Here is a 19431-nt window from a genome sequence, read left to right as displayed (position 1 = left end):
GTTTGGTGAAATAGCGACACTGGCTCCAGGCACCCAAGTTCAAAGCCACTGCCCAGGAGTCCCCAGACCCATGGCACACAATGACAAGGCCGACCCATCTCAGCCTGACCCTTGTGAACTTTGCAGGGACAAGGGCTGGTGGTAAGAGGCTGGGACCAGGCCGGCTGTCCCTTCAGAGGGCCTGGGGCAGTCAGTGTGGAGAGCACCCCCCAAGCCTTCACGTTCCTCCCACCCCTCTCTCTGCCCCCTTTGGTCCTTTGCTCTTTCTTGCTCTTGCTCTGCTGATGGTGCTGTCTTCTCTTTTGCTCGCTTGACCCTTGTCTATTGTGGAATAGATGAGAGACGGTGAGGGCATCAGCCCTGCCAGCCTTGTCCATGGGACCCTTCCCTGTTCCCACCCTCTCCCTCCAAAGCCTCCAGCCGTCAGTAGGTCACTCAGTTGCCTTGGTCATTTTCTTTGACAGATTCAGTCCCAAGTCCAAGATCCCTGCAAGGTAGGACACCCCGGCCCTTCCCAAATCTGCGTGTGGCTTGTTAGTGGGTTTCAGTCTTACCGTTTGCTTCGTTTCCCCTCCTGAGCGGGATGCAGTGTTGTCTGGTATATTCTCTCCCTGCCTCGGTGTGGCCTTGCTCCCAAGTCCTAGTCTTCGCGCTCCCTCCCTTCCCACTCCTGCTTGGTTCAAGCCCCCACTCAGTGCTCTCCTGGCCAAGTGGCAGTCTCTGGCTCCAGACCTGGGGGTGAAGGGGTGAAGAGCCAGGCCCACAGCCTTGGAGGGTGGAGTGGTGCCGAGGAGGGAGGGTCCTCCTGGGAAGGAGGGAGCCTTCGAAACTGAAGGGGAAGTGGCAGAGCACAGTGGATGGGGAGGAGAGCCAGGGACCACCCGATTCTCATCTGCATCTCATGGTGGCTTCATTTACTTTCCCCACCTCCTGACTTTATCCCAGAGCTCCCAATACCAGGGATGAGTTCAGATTTCTCTGGGACTTAGGTGGAAGATGGGATGGAAGAGGAGGGAGAGAGGGACCCAGAAAGGTGGGCAGCAGAAGGGGTGTGGGCTCTGGTGTCTGAAGTCACCATGGAGGACAGTGTCTGGTGAGCCCTCACACACAGAACACACCTGTTCACCTTTTCGAAGCATCGGGGCTTTGTTCACCTTGACATTCGCAGCGTGGGAGATTTCCCTCTGGGGGAGGGGAGTCTTCTGGTGGTATTTGACCCCTTTCCTGTTCAGGGGAGGGGGAGGAATAACTAGGCAGGGGTGCTTATGTCCCTCCAGAAAGGCCAGGAACGCAGCTCCTAGACTCTCTGGCAAGATCCATTGTTTCCTGAAAGGCGTGACCTGAGGCTGAGCCCTGGGCAGAGAACAAGGGCAGCTGTAGCTCAAGAGCTCTTCCAACCTAGGGGACTGCCAGTCCCCAGCTGTGCTGAGAAGTGGGGGGGAAGGATAGCTGTATCAGAGTGGGCACCCCCATCAGCGGGCCTAGAGGAAGAGCCTAGTAGGGGACTCTTAGCCCCGAGCAGCTTTCCTGGGGAGGGGGGCTCCTCGCTGCTGGTGGGCTGAGGATTGCCCCCATCAGCTTTGGGTCCCCTGTTGGAGGAGAGGAGCACTCTGGTTCTGCCCCTTTCATGCTGGAGGGGAGGTGGGTTTGTGGGGACTGCAGGCTTTGTTCTGACTTCTGTGGCCTGTGGGGGGGACAGATGTGTGTGTGTGCACAGGTCGCACGCTGACTCTAGTGTGGGCTCCCCCGAGGACGGGGAGTGGCAGGGCTTATGTTCCTCCTCCACTCTTGCACAATCGAGCTGAAATCCTGGCTCAGACGCCAGATGACCTAGGATCTCAGTCATTTGGCAACTCCGGGCTCCAATGTCCTACTTGCTTAGGTGGCTTCCTTTGTTCCATGGTTTCATGCCTCCTCAGAGCCCAGACGGGTCCATGACAGTAAATCCTGGCGTTTGCAACATCAGGAGCCTGTGTCATGAGCTCACGGCTGTGATGGAAGAGGCGGGCCTGTGGGGATGAGAAGCCTATCTGCCTTGGGAAAGTGATCTCCTAAATTTATTTAATGAGGCCTTGAACTCGGTTAGTCAAGTCTGTATTAGTACAGTAGGTTAATGAATGCCAGATGCCACTGGGCTTGGTGTTCTGTTTTCCCCAGGAGCTGAGAACCTCTCCTGAGGGCCACTTTCCTCCATGGGGCTTGCAAGGAAGGGAGGGTGAGCTCACACCTCCTGCAGGGTGGCGAAGAAGCTTTCCCTTCAAGGCTGAGGAATCCACTTCTGCCAGATACTTTCGTTCCTTCCTTTTGCCCCTTACCCCTTTCCTGCTGGCTGGAGAGCCCGTCCAAGAGCCTTGTCCTGAGTAGCAAAGAGCCGCCTGGTCGAGGGAGGAGGCCCGGAGGAGTAGCGTGCTGCGCTCGCGTCCCCCGGGCCAGAGCCTCGGCCGGAACCTCCGTTAAAGATAAAGCTGAGCAAACCTTTTCCTGGGACCTGCACTGACCTGGAGTCCTGAGGGTTCAGACCCTGACCTGAGGGCGTTTATGTCCAGATTTCAACGGGTGATAAGGGTTGTTGGAGAGTTGTACGAGGGGGAGACCCCCCAAAAAACAACTTAGTTATTAAAAATTGTGTATTCATTCTCACATGTTTACACTTCAGTCACCTTCTAAGTGCTCTCCATTTGCTGCAGAACACCTGTCGAGGTGTTTTTCCACTGCTCTAAACAGTTCTTGAACTCACCGATTTTGATGCCTTTTAGTGCTTCTGTCATTTTTTGTTTCACCTCTTCCACAACCGCAAAATGTTTCCCTTTGAGGACTTTTTTCATCCTGGGAAACAAAAAAAGTGACTTGAGCAAGATCCGGTGAATAGGGTGGGTGGGGCACAGGAGTCAGGCTGTTTTGGGTCAAAAACTGCTGAACACTCGGTGTTGTGTGGGCAGGTGTGCTTGTAAGTCACTCATCGTGAAATGGGCAAATGTGCTGAGTCTTCAAAAAATAATTCACTGAAGCTGAACACAGCCTCTCACAACACCACCAGCTGGTGCACTGCTACAGATGGGTTTCTAGAACACTCACTTAGCTGGGGAAGCCTGTACTACAAGGAGCCCGCCCTCCAGAAGATAATTCTGTTTTGAGGGGCGGGAGTCTCTTCTCGTGTCACATCCTGTGGTCACCCAAATTGGGAGAGCTTAACACTTTTCCAGTGACTTTAAAAGTAATTCATCAACTGTCCATTTGCATATAACCAGGAGGCTGATTACATATTTGTCTTTCCTATAAAATGGATAAGGCCCTGATAGACCTGTTCTTTGTAGTGGGAATCATTTCTCCTTTCGTTGCTGAGTTGTTCACTAGCCAGACAGATCTGAACTTTTTACCTTCAGCTACCTCTTTCCAGAAGAAATTGAAGCGCTTCCTCCCAAAGTTCTCAGAATTCCACCCTTTTCATGTCCCCTTGTGGTTCTGATTAGCCACCCTCCCTGGACTTGAGACGTGGAGGGGTCTGGCAGGCGGCCCCTCCCCCTGCGAGTCTCACAGGGGGGTGTGTCGTGGGTGTGTCCTGGGTGCACTCGCTGTGTCTTTGCCCACCAGGAAAGAATGCCACCCTCTTCAGCCGCCACACCAAGGCCATTGTGTGGGGCATGCAGACCAGGGCTGTGCAAGGCATGCTGGACTTTGACTACGTCTGCTCCCGAGACGAGCCCTCGGTGGCCGCCATGGTCTACCCTTTCACGTAAGTCATGCCACAGCAGGGAGGCTGCCTCATCTAGTCCCATCCCCTCCCTCACTAGGACGGAGCTGGGGGAGCAGCTAGATGATCCCTTTTGCTGGGGAAGCAACTTTCCCTTTCAGACTGGGGAGAGCCGCATTCCTGGATCGTAGCCGAAACTCTTTGAGGGCAGAACCCTGCCTTTCCACCTGCTAGATGAAATTCCTCCCCTTGACCTCCCCTCCCCAACCCTGACTGGTTGTCCTGACCCCTCCTCCTCCTTTCTCACAGTGGGGACCACAAGCAGAAGTTTTACTGGGGTCACAAGGAGATCCTGATCCCCGTCTTCAAGAACATGGCTGATGCCATGAAGAAACACCCAGAGGTAGACGTGCTGATCAACTTCGCCTCCCTTCGCTCTGCCTATGACAGCACCGTTGAGACCATGAGCTACGCGCAGGTAGGTCGCTGGGCCCAGGGGGCGGAGCGGGTATTGGGGGAGAGCTCCTGGGGGGTGTCCGTGGTCACTGCCGCCTGGGACAAATGGCCGGGACTTGGGACTGGCTGCCGATCTGGGTGAAAATGGCTGGAGATGCTGGATCTTCAGAAGATGGGGCAATGACCTAGGGCGGGCAGGCCGTTCACCTGGGTCAAAGAGGAGCCCGTTCCAGGGTGGCCGCCCTCGTCTCTCTGTGCTGTCTAAGCCTGGCCTTAAAAACAGAATAAAAAATGCTTCCTTTCTTATACAATCATTACACACTATAGAAAATATGTAATTACTGCTAAATACAAGGAAGAACGAAATATCTCAAGCCCCCTTGCCCAGAAACACAGCTGCTATTTTTGGGTGCTTTCTTATCCCTACCTTTTCCTGGATTTGACCAAATGGAACAATATTTTACAGAACTATTTTACAATCCATTTTCTTCAGTTACCCTTTCCACACAATTAATATTTATTGGTAGCAGCAGTTTTGCGTTGTCAAGTGTGGTGATGAGCATCTTGGAATAATTTGAGTATGTCCTTAATTATTTCCCCAGAATAAACGTCTAGAAATCAGACCGCTGCAGCAGAATGGGCAGATTTAAGCCTCCGGTCCGTGCCGGCCGGGCGCCCCCCAGAAAAGCTGCACCGAGACAGACCCCCGTCAGGGGTGTGAGGCACCTCTTTCTCAGTGCTCATGCCAACTGTGTCTGCATTTTACAAACATGCTTAGTTGGCACATTGGTAGGCATTCTATTTCATTGTCATGCCTTTATTACCATGTGTTTTAAAAACATTCATTGGCCATTTTTAGTCTGATTTGGCTTCCCCTATTTTTTTTTCTATTGAGGTGTTGGTTGTCTTTGTCACTGATTTGTAAGCACTCCCCCACCCCCGAGCCAATAGAATAAGGTATTGGTTCTTCTGCTCAGAATTATTGCCCGGCCCGACTGGCGTGGTCCAGGGCCAGGCCGGAGAAGACAGACCGGTTTGGGCACCTGGGTGAAGTGACAATGAAAGTCCCCGTGCTGGAAATGAGCTGGGTTTTTCAGTCTAGGTCAGAGGGCAGCAAAGGCAGCTCAAGGGCCAAACTATCTCCACCTCCTTCTGTGAATAAAATTCGGTTGGAACGCAGCTATGCTCGTTCACTTACATGTTGTCCGTGGCCATTTCATACTTGGAAGGCAAAGTTTAGTTGCCACAGAGACGACATGATTGACAAAGCCTAAAATGCTCTTTCATCCCTTACAGGAAAGTTTGCTGGCCCCTAGACTAGAGTCGGAGATGGTTCTCAGTCTTCCCTGCCCACTCCCCAGTCCCTCGGGCTTTCTCCCCAGCCCACTCTCTGGCCCAGGTGTGGCAGCAGCTCGTTTCTGTGACTTACTGGCTCTGTGCTCTGGGGACATAGAGTTGGGGACTCAGAGGGCGCCACGGGGAAGGCCATCGACAGCTCCTGTGTGAGCAGGTGGGGCGCAGGTGTCTGAGTCTTGTGCGTTTGGGGGTGGGAGAGCGTATCGCAGCTCTGTTTGCAGCAGGTCTTTGCAAAGTTTCTGGGAGGGCTGGTGTGATCAGCGTAGGAACAGACCTGCGGGAGGAAGTGGTGCGCGTCATTAATACTACTTTGCCCTTAGGGCCTGGAAGGGGACATGGGAGGAGGGTTCTTGCATGGCTGCTGCGTCCTTGTCCCACCCGAGGTGAGAAGTTAGCGGGGAGGCACTGCTCTCTCCCTTTAGATCCGGACCATTGCCATCATAGCCGAAGGCATCCCCGAGGCCCTCACGAGGAAGCTGATCAAGAAGGCAGACCAGAAGGGCGTGACCATCATCGGACCTGCCACTGTGAGCGTCCCCTCCTGAAAGCCTTTTACGTTCAAGGCTATTTTATGAAGGTCTGGGCCCTCGGGAGACTCGCTTGTTGATTCTCCTGTCTCCTAGGTTGAAAGGTTTAGGGGGCACCTCCTGAAGCCAGTCTGTCCATTTCCAGCCAGTTTTTAAAGAGCTTTCTCCCCACTCTGTGTCACCTTTACAGCGTCAAGGGGCTGACGCGCAGATTCTTGTCTTAAGTGTTGGTCTCCTTTCACACAGCATCGTGGTCTTTGATTGTTCCTCCCACCATAACCGAAGGAGAAGATGCAGCCTCTACCTGGAGGCTTTGTTTTTGACCTGAAGGTCTGCCTACAAGGAGAGATTGCTCTGTGACTATTTGGTTGTTGTTTTTCCTTAGTTGTCTCATTGCATCTGTGTGACATTAAGACACAGGGACCTCCTGTCTCAGAGGCAGCGGGTGGTTTTGAGCAGAGGCACACGCCTGTTAGATACGTGTACTGGGCGTTGCCAGCCTTGCAGAGCAGAGAAGGTTACGGAACCCTGAGTGTACCTATCGGCAGTAAGCCATGTTTTACAAAGTAGGCTTGCTGTCTCCTGTGTAATGTCTCTCGAGGGAGAGAACAGATCCTGCTTAAGCGGGAAGCCCAGTGTGCAGCTGGCAGCTCTCTTGGCCATTTCCTCCCCAGCCTGGCCAGAGTGGGGTGGGCTGGCAGTGCCGGGCTCGGTGAGTCCTCTGAGCTCTGTGCTCAGTCCGGAGCTCACCCTTCCTCCCTGACTGCCGTTTCTGCCCCTGCAGGTTGGAGGCATCAAACCCGGGTGCTTTAAGATCGGGAATACAGGTGGGATGCTGGACAACATCCTGGCCTCCAAGCTGTACCGCCCTGGCAGTGTGGCCTATGTCTCGCGTTCCGGGGGCATGTCCAACGAGCTCAACAACATCATCTCTAGGACCACGGATGGCGTCTATGAGGGCGTGGCCATAGGCGGGGACAGGTGATCAGCTGAGGGCCGAGGGGACCTCCCATACTGCCTGCTGCCGCTGAGTTTCTACTGGCACATAATGATGTTTCTTTTTCTTTCTTTCTTTTTTTTGGGGGTCTTGTTTGTTTTTCCAATTGCAGTCGACATTCAATATTATCTTAGTTTCAGGTAGGAGTGTTATCTTAAGTCCATAAAATGGGTCATAGCCATTCTTGTCTCAGGACCAATATGGGCATAAAGATGAGAAAATACAGGGAAAGGAGTTTGGAGAGGCCTGCGGGCAGATCTGTTTATTCTCTGAGGTGGCCATAGGGAGGCAGCAGAGCGCTGTGATTAGCAGGACTGAGTCTGCAATCAGACCACAGGGGTTCCAATCCCAGTTTCCCTGGATGATTTACTTACCCTGCACCCCTGGCCCTCCGTCCTCAATGGGTAAAATAATAGTGCCCACTACATGGAGTTGGTGGGAGGATTAAGTGAGGTCATGTATTATAAAGAGGCTAACATGGGCCGGCACTTAGTGAGTACTCAGTAAGTGTTTATTGTAGCTAATAAGTGAAAGGGAAAACACTATTCCTTTACTCCCTACTACTATCACATTCCCATTTCTGGCCAGCAGCCCAGAAGTTGCAGTCCACATACTCAGGGATTTTTATGGAGGCTTCATCATGTAGGTACGATTTCTTACTAATTCAGTCTTCAGACCTCTTTCCTCTCCACAGGACAGGGGGGTGGGGCTGAAAGTTCCAGGCTTCTAATCATGGCCTAGTCTTTCAGGTGACCAGCCCCTGTCCGGGAGCTATGCAGGAGCCCACCAAGAGTTGCCTCATTAGCGTAGAAGATACCTTCCATCACCCAGGAAATTCCAAGGGATTTAGGACCTCCCACCACCCACATTACTCAGGAAATTAATATATCTTAGGAGCCTGGTGTTGGGAACCAGGGTCAAAAATCAAACCCTGGAACAGAAGAGGCTCCCCGCACCCCCAGCACTCAGGAGAGATCCCAAGGGTTGTGGGAACTCTGTGTCCGGAACTAGGGGCAGAGAGCAATGTATGCATTTCCCATTTTATGCCTAGTCCCATTTTTGTCGAAGGGAACAGTAGTTCCCTTGTGAACGTTTGCCATTGCTGGCTGGCATTATTACTGCTGCTACTGTTCAGCTGCGAGCGGAAAGCTGCAGGGAGACAGGGTCACCTTGTCAGTCTCCCTGGCTCTTCCACGTCATTTCAGGTGGGTCACCTGGCTGAGGAAGGACTTCCTGCCCAGTTCCTTAGGGGAGTGGCTAAACCTTTATCCTAAGGGTCGCAGTCGGCTGGAGGCAGGCCTGAGGCCAGAGGGGCTTACCCACGTGGCTGGCCAGTGGCTCTTCCCTGTGACCTCTCCACAGGTTGCTCAGCATCTGGGTGACTGGGCTCGGGACTTCCCGCAGAGGGAGCAATTCAAGAGAGGGCCAGAAAAAGCTGTTCCTTTTATAACCCAGCCTTGGAAGGTAGTAGCGTAGAATCACGTTAGCCATGTTTTGTTCATTAACTAACTCCATCCCAGAGTCAAGAGGAGAGGTGTGAGGCTCCACCTTCTGAAAAGAATTTGTGGACATACTTTAAAACCACCCTGCCTGTGCTCTCCAGGGATCCCTTAACCACCCAACAGACCTCTCTGGGCTTAGTAACTCTTCTTCCTTCCCTTCCCTTTTCTTCTCTTCCCTTGTGCTCCACGTACTCACCCCCCCAGCCAACTCCCCATTATCCCCAAGGCATCTCTGGACCCTCCGTGGGCGCCCACCCCCACGAAAGCCCCGCAGCGTCTATGTGCCTCCCGTAGGCGCACACCTGAGCACACGCTTCCCCAAGCTGCCTGCTGACCCCTCGCGCCCTCCCTGCTCCCACCAGGTACCCCGGCTCCACGTTCATGGACCACGTGCTGCGCTACCAGGACACCCCAGGAGTCAAAATGATCGTGGTTCTTGGAGAGGTGAGTTGCAGAGAAAAGCTTTTTAGTTTTGCTTGTGGTTAAAGTTATGTGTGACACCAGTGTTTTAAAATTCCTGCATTTTGGTTGTGTATAGCTTACGGTGACCGTCCCTGGTAATCGCACCCCTTAGCCTGTGGGACCTAGAGGTAGTCACTTTTAACGCTGCTTTTTCCTAAAAAAGGAGTTTTTGCCTCTCGGTGCCACGAGATGTTTTAGTGCCAGGAAAAAAAAAGCTTTGTATGGCTGGCCATGGTGTGATTTTGGGAGAGTCCTGTAACCCCATCCTGGGCCCTGGCTGTGCCCCTGATAGGCCTTGTCCTAAATCACCTTACCTTAGGTTAGGAAGGAGGAGTCCCAGGGACGCTCCTAGGTCCCCGCTGTCCCTTCACACTTCTTTCGTGCACCCACTCCAGTCTTCCAGGCTGTTTGGGCCAAGCCCATGTCCCCGCATTTTCTAGCCGAGTTGAGATTCTGGCTCCTGCCTGATCTGGGACAGATTTTCCTGCTGCATTGCTGCTTTTGGAGCAACAGAGCAGGTGCCTGCAGCTCACGGGCTTTTTCTTGTTCCCTGTTCCTCGGTAGATAGGGGGCACGGAGGAGTACAAGATCTGCCGGGGCATCAAGGAGGGCCGCATCACCAAGCCCGTGGTCTGCTGGTGCATCGGGACCTGTGCCACCATGTTCTCCTCCGAGGTACGGCCGGTACACGTCACCCCCGGGTGGGGAGGCGAACCGTCGTCTGAGGAGCAGCTAGCTCCTTCCATATGCGCCTCTTGCTCGCTGGGCTATTACAAGGTCTAGCTGGGGCCCTGCTCTCTAGGGGCTTAAATGCCATGGGAGGAGACTTAACTCAGCGGCAGATTAAGGTGAGAACCAGTCTCGGAGTCCCTACTGGAGCAGGAGCAACCTGCTGTCTGCAGGAGTTGAGGCGGCTTCCTTGAGAAGAATTTGGCTGGGCCAAAGGGAGGCTGGGGAGGGAGCAGACACGCCACTGGTGCAGAGCTGGGAAGGCACCTAGCAAGATGGTCTATGCAGGGAGAGACCGCAGACAGAGAGGTTTGCTCGGCAGGTGACGTCACATGGCGGAGGTGAGCGTGTGTGGTGGCACGGAGTAAGTCCAGCAGGTAACCGAACAGGCTCTGAGTGTGAGGCCTTGTCTTCATGTTGCGCGTTCGAGACGTTCAGATCTGGCCCTCAAGGCTTTCGCAACAGGGGCCGTCCCTGTGCCAAAACCCTCCATTCTTCCTGCCAGCAAGCCTGCGTCCCACTGTTCTCTCCAGAATGATTGCCTTTCCCTTTCGGATTTCTGCCCACCTCAAAGTGGCAACGTTTGCCCCGTTGTAAAAGGCACTTGTCCTTTGAACCAGTCGGGAGGGTGCTGGGCCATCACGGCACAGTCGCGCGAGGGGAAGTGGGCAGGCTGGAAAAGGGTGAGGGGGGTTTTGATGTGTTGATACAGGAAAAGTTTAAGATTCGTTCAGCCTAGCGAAGGGCAGGGCGCAGTAAACATTTACGATACTCATTTTGGTAGGTGTCAGCTCTGTGTGTGTGTATTCTTTTCAAGTAGATGGAGTGGGAGTGGGTGGGTGACAGAACCCTGCTTGTCCTTCAGGGGTGAGCTGTTTCCACAGGCTTTCGTGTCGGGTATTGACGGGCCTGGGTGGCATGGGCAGGCCATGTGGCCTTTCTGGACCTTTATGCTGAGCTGTGAAATAGGAATGGTTGATTAAGTAATTGTAAAGGTCTAGCACATACAGGTCTTAGCAACTATTCCTTTTGGTTCTTCACGTACTTCATGAAGCTGTTTCTGACTTTCTTCTTCTGTTTTGTAAGATTTTTCATTTATTTTTAGAGAGAGGGGAAGGGAGGGAGAAAGAAAGGGAGAGAAACATCAATATGTGGTTGTCTCTCGCACTCCCTCTGCGGGGGACCTGGCCTGCAGCCCAGGCCTGTGCCCTGACCGGGAATCACACGGGAGACCCTTTGGTTCACAGTCAGGCGCTCAATCCACGGAGACACAGCAGCCAGGGCTCTGACTTTCTTCTGGACCACTTTCTCCTCCACCCTGGCAGCCAGAAACAATTCCTCCTCCCCCTCCCTTGTTTCTCCTAATCCCTTTGGGTTGCCGCCTTCCCTGTCCCTGCCCCTACTCTGCCCAGGACACCTCCAAGAGGGCAGGGACCTTGCTCCTCTGTTTCTGGCTGGGCACTCACCATCACCCCATGGGTCGGGCAGGTCCTCAAGGGGTGTTTTGGTTTTGTCTTTTAATGATTTTCTAAGACGTATGAAATCTTAAGCATAACAAACGTAAAATAGTACAGTGACTGCCTAGCTTGTGTTTGCATTCACAGGACCTTACGGGACTTTCCACCCTGTGGAGCAGATTAGATAAATCTCTACTCATTGGCACGCTGAGACAGTTCCTCGGGAAAAACCGAATTAAAAACTGGGGAGTGGGAGTAGAGATGGGGGTTTAATGGGTAGGTGGTATTTTTCAGAGGTTTGTTCCACAAAGCACTGGTCCTGTGTGGCGGCCCTCAAAGCCAAATACGCAGAAAAGCAGAAGGGCTTTTATAAACTATAAACATGCGCTATAAACTCTCTCCCTTTTAACGTTCTGTGTTTTAGTTTTAAGATATCTCTGAGTTAAAGAAACTTACTTCACTTCCTTGGACCAAGCATTTTCTAAGTTTATTTGAATACGGAATCTCTTCTTTTTTTTTTTTTTTTTTTTAATGTATTTATTGATTATGCTATTACAGTTGTCCCATTTCCCCCCCCACTCCACTCCATCCTGCCCACCCCCCTCCCTCCCACATTCCCCCCCCATAGTTCATGTCCATGGGTCATACTTATAAGTTCTTTGGCTTCTACATTTCCTACACTATTTTTACCCTCCCCCTGTCTATTTTCCACCTATCTTCTATGCTACTTATTCTCTGTACCTTTCCCCCTCTCTCCCCCTCCCACTCCCTTATTGACAACCCTCATGTTCTAGTTGTTTGCCTAGTTTGCTCTCGTTTTTGTTTTATGTGTGGTCGTTAATAACTGTGAGTTTGGTGTCATTTTTACTGTTCCTATTTTTGATCTTTTTCTTAGGTAACTCCCTTTAACATTTCATATAATAAGGGCTTGGTGATGATGAGCCTCTTCAACTTGACCTTATCTGAGAAGCACTTTATCCTCCCTTCCATTCTAAATGATAGCTTTGCTGGATATAGTAATCTTGGACGTAGGTCCTTGCGTTTAATCTTGGGTAATGTAATTATGATGTGTCTTGTTGTGTTCCTCCTTGGGTCCAGCTTCTTTGGGACTCTCTGAGCTTCCTGGACTTCCCGGAAGTCTATTTCCTTTGCCAGATCAGGGAAGTTCTCCATTATTTGTTCAAATAAGTTTTCAATTTTTTGTTCTTCCTCTTCTCCTTCTGGCACCCCTAGAATTCGGATGTTGGAACGTTTCAAGGTGTCCTGGAGGTTCCTAAGCCTCTCCTCATTTTTCCAAGTTCTTGTTTCTTCATTCTTTTCTGGTTGAATGTTTGTTTCTTCCTTCTGGTCCATACCATTGATTTGAGTCCCAGTTTCCTTCTCATCACTATTGGTTCCCTGTACATTTTCCTTTGTTTCTGTTAGCATAGGCTTCATTTTTTCATCTGTTTTTCGAATAGATTCAACCAAGTCTGTGAGCATCTTGATAACCAGTGCTTTGAACTGTGCATCCGATAGGTTGGCTATCTCTTCGTCGCTTAGTTGTATTTTTTCTGGAGCTTTGAAGTGTTCTGTCATTTGGGCCATTTTTTTTGTTTGTTTGTCTTGGAGCGTCTGTTACTTTAAGGGGCGGAGCCTTAGGTGTTCACCGGGGCGGGGTAATGCTGGTCGCTGCGCTGTGATGCTGTACGTGGGGGTGGGGCCGAGAGGGAGCAATGGCGCCCGCTTCACTCTCCTCCGGATTTCAGTCTTTCACTCCGCTACCCACAATCAAACTGGGCCCCTCTGGTGCTGGTTCCCGAGTAAGTGGGCCTGTGCACACTCTAGGCCCCTGTGGGTCTCTCCAACAACCTCTCCTGTGAGGCTGGGAGTCTCTCCTGCCGCCCCAACCCCCAGGGGCGCTTTCAATCAGAGGTTTGAGGCTTTATTTCCCCGAGCTGGAGCCCTGGGTTGCGCAGCGGTCTGCTTCTCTGCCCGCCGTTCGTCCAGTTTATCAGTCTGGATGAATGATTATTTTCTGTTTCCTTGGTGTTGGTCCCCCTTGCTGTTCGATTCTCTGTCAGTTCTGGTTGTGCGAGGAGGCGCAGTGTGTCTACCTACGCCGCCATCTTGGTTCTCCCGGAATCTCTTCTTCCCACCCCATTCACCCATGCGGATTAAGTCCTACAAAGAATGTATAACACTCACGTGACCTTTTAATTATGTCTGGTGGTTAAGAGCACTGTCAGAGGCCAGTTGCCTGGGTTCAAATGCTACCACACCTTGTCTGTGTGACCTTGGGCAAGTTGCTTTACTTCTCCAGCCTTCCATTTCCTTTTTTATAAAGAAACAGTTACAGCTACTGAAAGATTAAATAAGTAGAGCTCTTAGAAAGGTGCTTGGATATAGTGAGTGTTATTTAAACAGGTTAGGTGTGATTATGATTACCCACCACCCCCTTCCTAAGTCTGCATTTTTGTACCAGAGATGTCACTGGGTTAATTTGTTTTCCCCATTGCATCAGAAACACTGGTTTTTCCTCCTCCTTGCTCACTTCCCACAGTCGGTCAACCCCCATATTCCACTGGACTTATAGTTTACCTCCGTGCATGCTCAGGTGCACGGTGGCGATTGCTCATCGGCTCCAGGTCATTGTTGCTGTGTGGGTGCAAAGTCTGACTTCCAAAGAAGCTGGGACTCAGTATTTTTACCTGCAATCTTTTTTTTTTTTTTAAATACTGGTACCTATTTCACAAAAAGTGCGTGTAGGACGGACAGATGGTGTCTGTGAGCTCACTGCGGCCTCAGGTGGACAGTTTGAAACCGCACTTCTTACCGGTTACTCCAAACTAAGCCCTCTCCTCCATCCCCCTGGCCGCTGCCCCAGGCGGAGCCAAATGAAGGGTTTGGGCAGCCAGGCTTTGAAAATATCCGAGCTCCAGTGCACAGCTGTGTGACCTGAGTGAGCTCCCCAATGTCTCTGTGCCTCAGTTTCCTCATTTCTACAAGGAGCCCTCCATCGTAGCTGTTAGTGAGCCTGCCTGGGACTGCATGAAGCGATTTAAGAGGAGTGTTTAGCAGGGTCTGGCCTGGGATGGGTGCTGATATTTCCCAGGAGCCTTTGTTCTATTTCAGGGGAGTAGCAAGCCCAGTCACGCTGCTCTGCTTTGCCTGACAGGTACAGTTTGGCCACGCTGGAGCTTGTGCCAACCAGGCTTCTGAAACTGCAGTAGCCAAGAACCAGGCTTTGAAAGAGGCAGGAGTGTTTGTGCCTCGGAGCTTCGATGAACTTGGAGAAATCATCCAGTAAGTGGAACTTGGGTGGGATGCCAGCCACGCCCTCCCTTTCCAAATACTTGCTGCGGTCAACAGCCTCTGTAACTCGGAGGTGTCTGATATTCCTGGTCCATCTCAGTGGCTGTCATCTTGTTTGCAGATGCAGCAGTTACAGGCCATTCAGGCTGGTGTTAAACAAAACATGTTTGGTTTCTTAACCTTTCTACTTGGTTGGCCATAAATGAGAGATGAACGTAGAAGCGTTTAGAAAGTATCACCTCTGACGGCTGGATAGAGTTATTGAATATCCTGTTGTTTCTTCCCATTCCTCCTCTCTGTCCTTACCTGACCTCCAGATTCAACTTTCTGTAAAGCCCCATTCAGGAGAGTCTTGGCCAGAACTTGTTTTCATTTAGTTCTTGGGAATGTAAGTGGTAGAAGTAAGCCACAGGCAGGAAGGGAGCACCGAGACAGAACACTGAAGTGTTTGGGTTAGACGGGGGAGCGTTTCTGGGACGGCGTGAAAGCGCCATGAAGAAGAAAGTCCACGTGGGTGTCTTTCTCCTGCCCTTCCCCCACCTCCCAGGTCTGTGTACGAGGATCTCGTGGCCAAAGGGGCCATTGTACCTGCTCAGGAGGTGCCTCCCCCGACGGTGCCAATGGACTACTCCTGGGCCAGGGTAGGTGCCGTGTGTGTCCTTAACAGTGTGGGCAAGGGAGTTGTGGGCTGACTGCCTTGAACCCTTGGAAACCAGACCTGCCCTACTAGTTGGAGCAACCATGTGATCGCTGGTCTGGGCTCCAGACCACGCCCCCTTAGGGGAGGCTTCTCCAAGGGCTAAGGAGAAAGTGGGTTACTGACTCTGGGATTCCACCTCCTCCTGTGCTGGAGCTTGTGTGCAGGGTCCCAGAGGCAGGGGTGGTGGGTATTTCCCACAGGCAGCTGGCCTGACCTGGAAACGGGGGCTGGGGCGGACAACCTCCCCTTAGTTGTTTGTGCTTCCTAAGAGATTTCAGGGTGAAGCAGAGTCTAAGGAGCATGGATAAAGAGCTCATTTTCTTGATATGTAAGAACTCTTAGAAATAAATTTTTTAAAGACCCAATTAGAAAAATAGGTAGGAAAGGGCCTTTCAACAGGAAAAAAAAATGCTCAACCTCGCTCATTATAAAAGGAACCAAAGTAAAAACCGTGATACCAATTTTTCCATATCAGGCCAGCAAAGATACAAAAACCCCCTTTGGCAGTTTGCTGTGTTTGTGGCTGCGAGGAAGCTGGTGCACCCTCTCGTTGGTAGGCCTGGAAACTGACGCAAGCTTTCTGAAAGGCAGTTGGGTGATAGGAACCAAATTTAAAAGTGCACCTACCTTGTGGCCCAGTGATTCCATGTCTAGAAAACTAACATATACAAATAAAGAAACATTCGAGAACATTTTTCTGGTTGACAGTTGGCAGTGAGGGAATAGCTAAGTGTTAGTATTGCCTTGTGGATGGGATAGTGCACAGCAGGTGAGGGAAGGAGCTAGGTCCGTGTGTGTGCTGACGTTCCAGAGCTCAAGTTCATCAGTTGTACGCGCACAGCACAGTGGTGTCTGTTCTCCACGTGTTTCTGTGTGCATGTAAGTAAAAGTGGAGAGAGGTCCAGAAAGATGTCCGCTAAACCAGCAAACACTAAGGCGAAAACCGAGGAAGCGTGGAGGGCAAAGCAACATAACTTTATCTGTTCTGTTTGAAACTTAAAAATGAGAACGTACGCATGCAATCTATATGTAAGTTAGCTTTTTTAAAAGCTCATAGGGGATAGTTGGAAGAAATGGGCTGGGACAGCATTGGTTGATGATACCTGTGTGCCCAAACTCAGGAAGTGGGGGATTCAGGAGCTCAGTCCCCTCCCCCGGGTAGAAGACATCTTAAGGGGATCCCCCATACCCAGAGCCTGTGCCTCGTCACATCTTGGTGGGGAGTTGGCAGCTGATGTGAAGTGTTTCGGTTTTTTCCTGTGGATTCGTTTTTCCGTTTCGTAGCCAGGCGGCCTTGGGCTGGTCACTGAGCCACTCTAGGCCTCATTTCCTCTGCTACAGCACGAGGGACGATCGTCCTTTGTGAGGCCGGAGTAAACCAACAGATATAAGCAGCCCGGAGCACTGCCTGGCCCCGAAAGCGCTCAGTAAAGAACAGAACAGCGCCGAGGTGTGGCACTCCTGTTTTCCACACCTGAAATGACCCAGTAAAAGGGCTCGTGCGCTTCTTCCTTGGGCAGAGTTTGTCAGGCTGGGTGGAGAGGTGTGAATGGAGCCAAGAGCCCCACCCTGTCGAATGTGGCCCCCGGATTTTAAGGCATTCTGGGATGCTGGTTCTTGGAGCTCAGGCAGTGGGGAGGCCCAGGAGAAATCTCTGGTCACCATAGCGCTGCTTGCCTCTGCCCCCATCCCTGCTCAGGAGTTGGGCTTGATCCGCAAACCGGCCTCGTTCATGACCAGCATCTGTGACGAGCGGGGACAGGAGCTCATCTATGCAGGCATGCCCATCACCGAAGTCTTCAAGGAGGAGATGGGCATTGGTGGTGTCCTTGGCCTCCTTTGGTTCCAGAGAAGGTGAGTCGTGGAAGGCAGGAGCTGGTAGGGCCCTGCAACTTGGAGGTAATGATTTTCCCCTGGTAGGAGTGGGGATGGGCGGCCTTAAGGAGCATGTCCGGGGTCAGCCAGTCTTTTCGGCCACAGGTCAGTGTAAGGCTAGAGGAAAGAAGTTCAGGCTGCCGTCTTCCAAGGACAGAAAGGCCAGTCTAAACCAAGAGAAGGAGAAAGCATGACTCCATCAGGAATCTTGGTTCAGCCTCTTTCCGTGGGGAACTCATAAAGACATGCGATGGAGCAGATGCAGGCCTCTGGAGAGAGAGCTGAGGGCTAACGGGGAGTTCTGGAGGGATCTGGTAGCTTAGAGAGTGCAGGGCTGGTAGAATTGCCCAACAGCCATAAAGTACCCTGTATCATTAGCCTAAATGTGAGAAAAGATTGGTTTTCTCTGCAACTCCCAAGCTTAGCCCTCCCCTGAGACTGACAGCTGGGCAAGGAGGCCAATGGGAACATGATTCACAGAGCCCTGGCTTGGGATTGGCCAGGTCAGAGTCTTGGTTGGTATCATGCCCTCACCTGCAGAGAGGAGGGTCTTAGTCCTGCTTTGGGCCCCTCCTGGGAAGTGTTCATGAGCTGTAACACCTGAGCAGGTTTCACTCTGCTCTTGCATCCCCCTGTCTCCAGACTACATCCTTAATCATTACTTGGTAGGATGGACACTGGAGGAGGCCTGGGGCCTCCTATGCTGTGAAAGGACAGGGACCTCCCCTCCCCTCTGTCTGGTCTGTAGAGGGCAGCCACAAGTACAGGTCACGTCCTGTCTCAGCAGCTCGTGCCGGCAACTGCTGACTAAAGAAGAGATTTCAAACCCTGGTTGCTGACTCTCTTTGAAAGTGGTATTTGTTATCAGCAAAGTCCGGGCTGCTCAGGCCCTGGAGTTGTGTGACGGCGTCAGACCTGGTCTGCAGGTCGCTGCTGCCCCTGTTGAGGGAGATGGGAGAGAAGAGGAGCAGGGCCTTGTCCATGTGTCTCCTGCGCAGCAGCTCACCGCTGTTTCTACCCCCCGCCCCCGTCGCTTTCCGCACTCCTGCAGGCTGCCCAAGTACTCCTGCCAGTTCATTGAGATGTGCCTGATGGTGACGGCTGATCACGGGCCCGCCGTGTCCGGAGCTCACAACACCATCATCTGTGCCCGGGCTGGGAAGGACCTGGTCTCCAGCCTCACCTCGGGGCTGCTCACCATCGTGAGTACTGTCATCCTGGGAGGTGCGCAGCAGGGATGCTGGGCTTTGGCACCATGCTGCTTGGCCACAGCAAGGTCCTGGAAGGAGCCCTGGAGGGGGAAGCCCGTGCTAGGGCTGTTCAGGGCATGCCAGACTGGTCTGCAAAGTGGAAGAAGGCTCACAGCTCAGGGCAGCATGGGCTTGCTTTTCCTACAGGGGGATCGGTTTGGGGGTGCCCTGGATGCAGCGGCCAAGATGTTCAGCAAAGCCTTTGACAGTGGCATTATCCCCATGGAGTTTGTGAACAAGATGAAGAAGGAGGGAAAGCTGATCATGGGCATTGGTCACCGAGTGAAGTCGGTAGGTGGTTCTCCTTAAGAAATGGGATCTACGGGGTTAAGGGGGACAAGAGAGCATCAGTTTAGTTGAGAACACCCAGGCCCTCAACTTCAACAAGCAAAGCTTTGGGTGTTTGGCAGATGCCAACACTATAATACAGATTGCCTCTAAACAGTGTTTGTGGCGTTCAGTTGTGTGAAAGTATAAGCTGAAAACTCATCCTGTGAGCCTCATAGGAGAGGGCACTGAGGTCAGGCTTAGGTGGACGTATGACTCACTGGAGGCTAGCTGCTGCTGCAGTGACACAGCTCCAGACATCTCAGGGGCTTCCAACAGCACAGGTTTGTTTCCTACTCACCCGCCCTCTGCGGGCTGCCTGCGGCTCTGTTCTCCTGTCTTCTGCACCGAACAAGCAGGCCCTGTCTTGGAAAACAGTCCTCTTGAAGCTTCTGTTGGGAGTTGTACAGCTCACCTCACTAGAATTTCACTGGCCAAAGAAAGTCTCATGGTTAAGTCTGACACAACTGGGGTAGGAAGAGCAATAATATCGGGGAGCTTGATTGGTAGAGGTCAGGGGGTGAATATTTTAACCGGTTCACAGAGACTCCCACAGGGCAGGTAGTTGTCCGTGTGTCCTAGCAGTGAGCTGTGTTCAGAAATCAAAGGGAAAGAGAAGCGGTGGTGACAGCTGCTGGGGGTCTTACAGGGACAGCTCCTTACAGGACCCTTTGCCTTTGGGTCCTTGGCTCTGTGGCTCTAGAAGCGTCATTCAGCCACTCAGTCTGCTGGTCTAGACAGGATGTATGACTCACATTCATACCGAGGGTCCTTGACTCAGTCACCTTGGCAGCCCTTTTCTTCCTCC

General features: G+C 52.1%; 1 protein-coding gene across 4 annotated transcripts in view; it reads left to right on the top strand.

The window, feature by feature from the left end:
• Positions 1–19431, top strand: part of ACLY (ATP citrate lyase) — a 40260-nt gene that overhangs the window by 17377 nt on the left and 3452 nt on the right. For 2 of the 4 annotated variants that reach the window (XM_024553495.4, XM_024553493.4), the window contains exons 14-25: positions 465–494; positions 3592–3733; positions 4001–4169; positions 5926–6030; positions 6815–7011; positions 8892–8973; positions 9556–9666; positions 14335–14462; positions 15019–15112; positions 16871–17025; positions 18098–18248; positions 18444–18587. In XM_024553495.4, coding sequence (XP_024409263.1) covers positions 465–494; positions 3592–3733; positions 4001–4169; positions 5926–6030; positions 6815–7011; positions 8892–8973; positions 9556–9666; positions 14335–14462; positions 15019–15112; positions 16871–17025; positions 18098–18248; positions 18444–18587 — 1508 coding nt within the window. The remainder of the gene's footprint in view (positions 1–464; positions 495–3591; positions 3734–4000; positions 4170–5925; positions 6031–6814; positions 7012–8891; positions 8974–9555; positions 9667–14334; positions 14463–15018; positions 15113–16870; positions 17026–18097; positions 18249–18443; positions 18588–19431) is intronic. The other 2 variants (XM_024553496.4, XM_024553494.4) reach the window with 1 other exon arrangement.

The sequence above is a fragment of the Desmodus rotundus genome, chromosome 9 (assembly GCF_022682495.2).
Source record: "Desmodus rotundus isolate HL8 chromosome 9, HLdesRot8A.1, whole genome shotgun sequence".
Lineage (NCBI taxonomy): Eukaryota > Metazoa > Chordata > Mammalia > Chiroptera > Phyllostomidae > Desmodus > Desmodus rotundus.
This window is presented reverse-complemented; position numbering and strand designations above follow the sequence as displayed.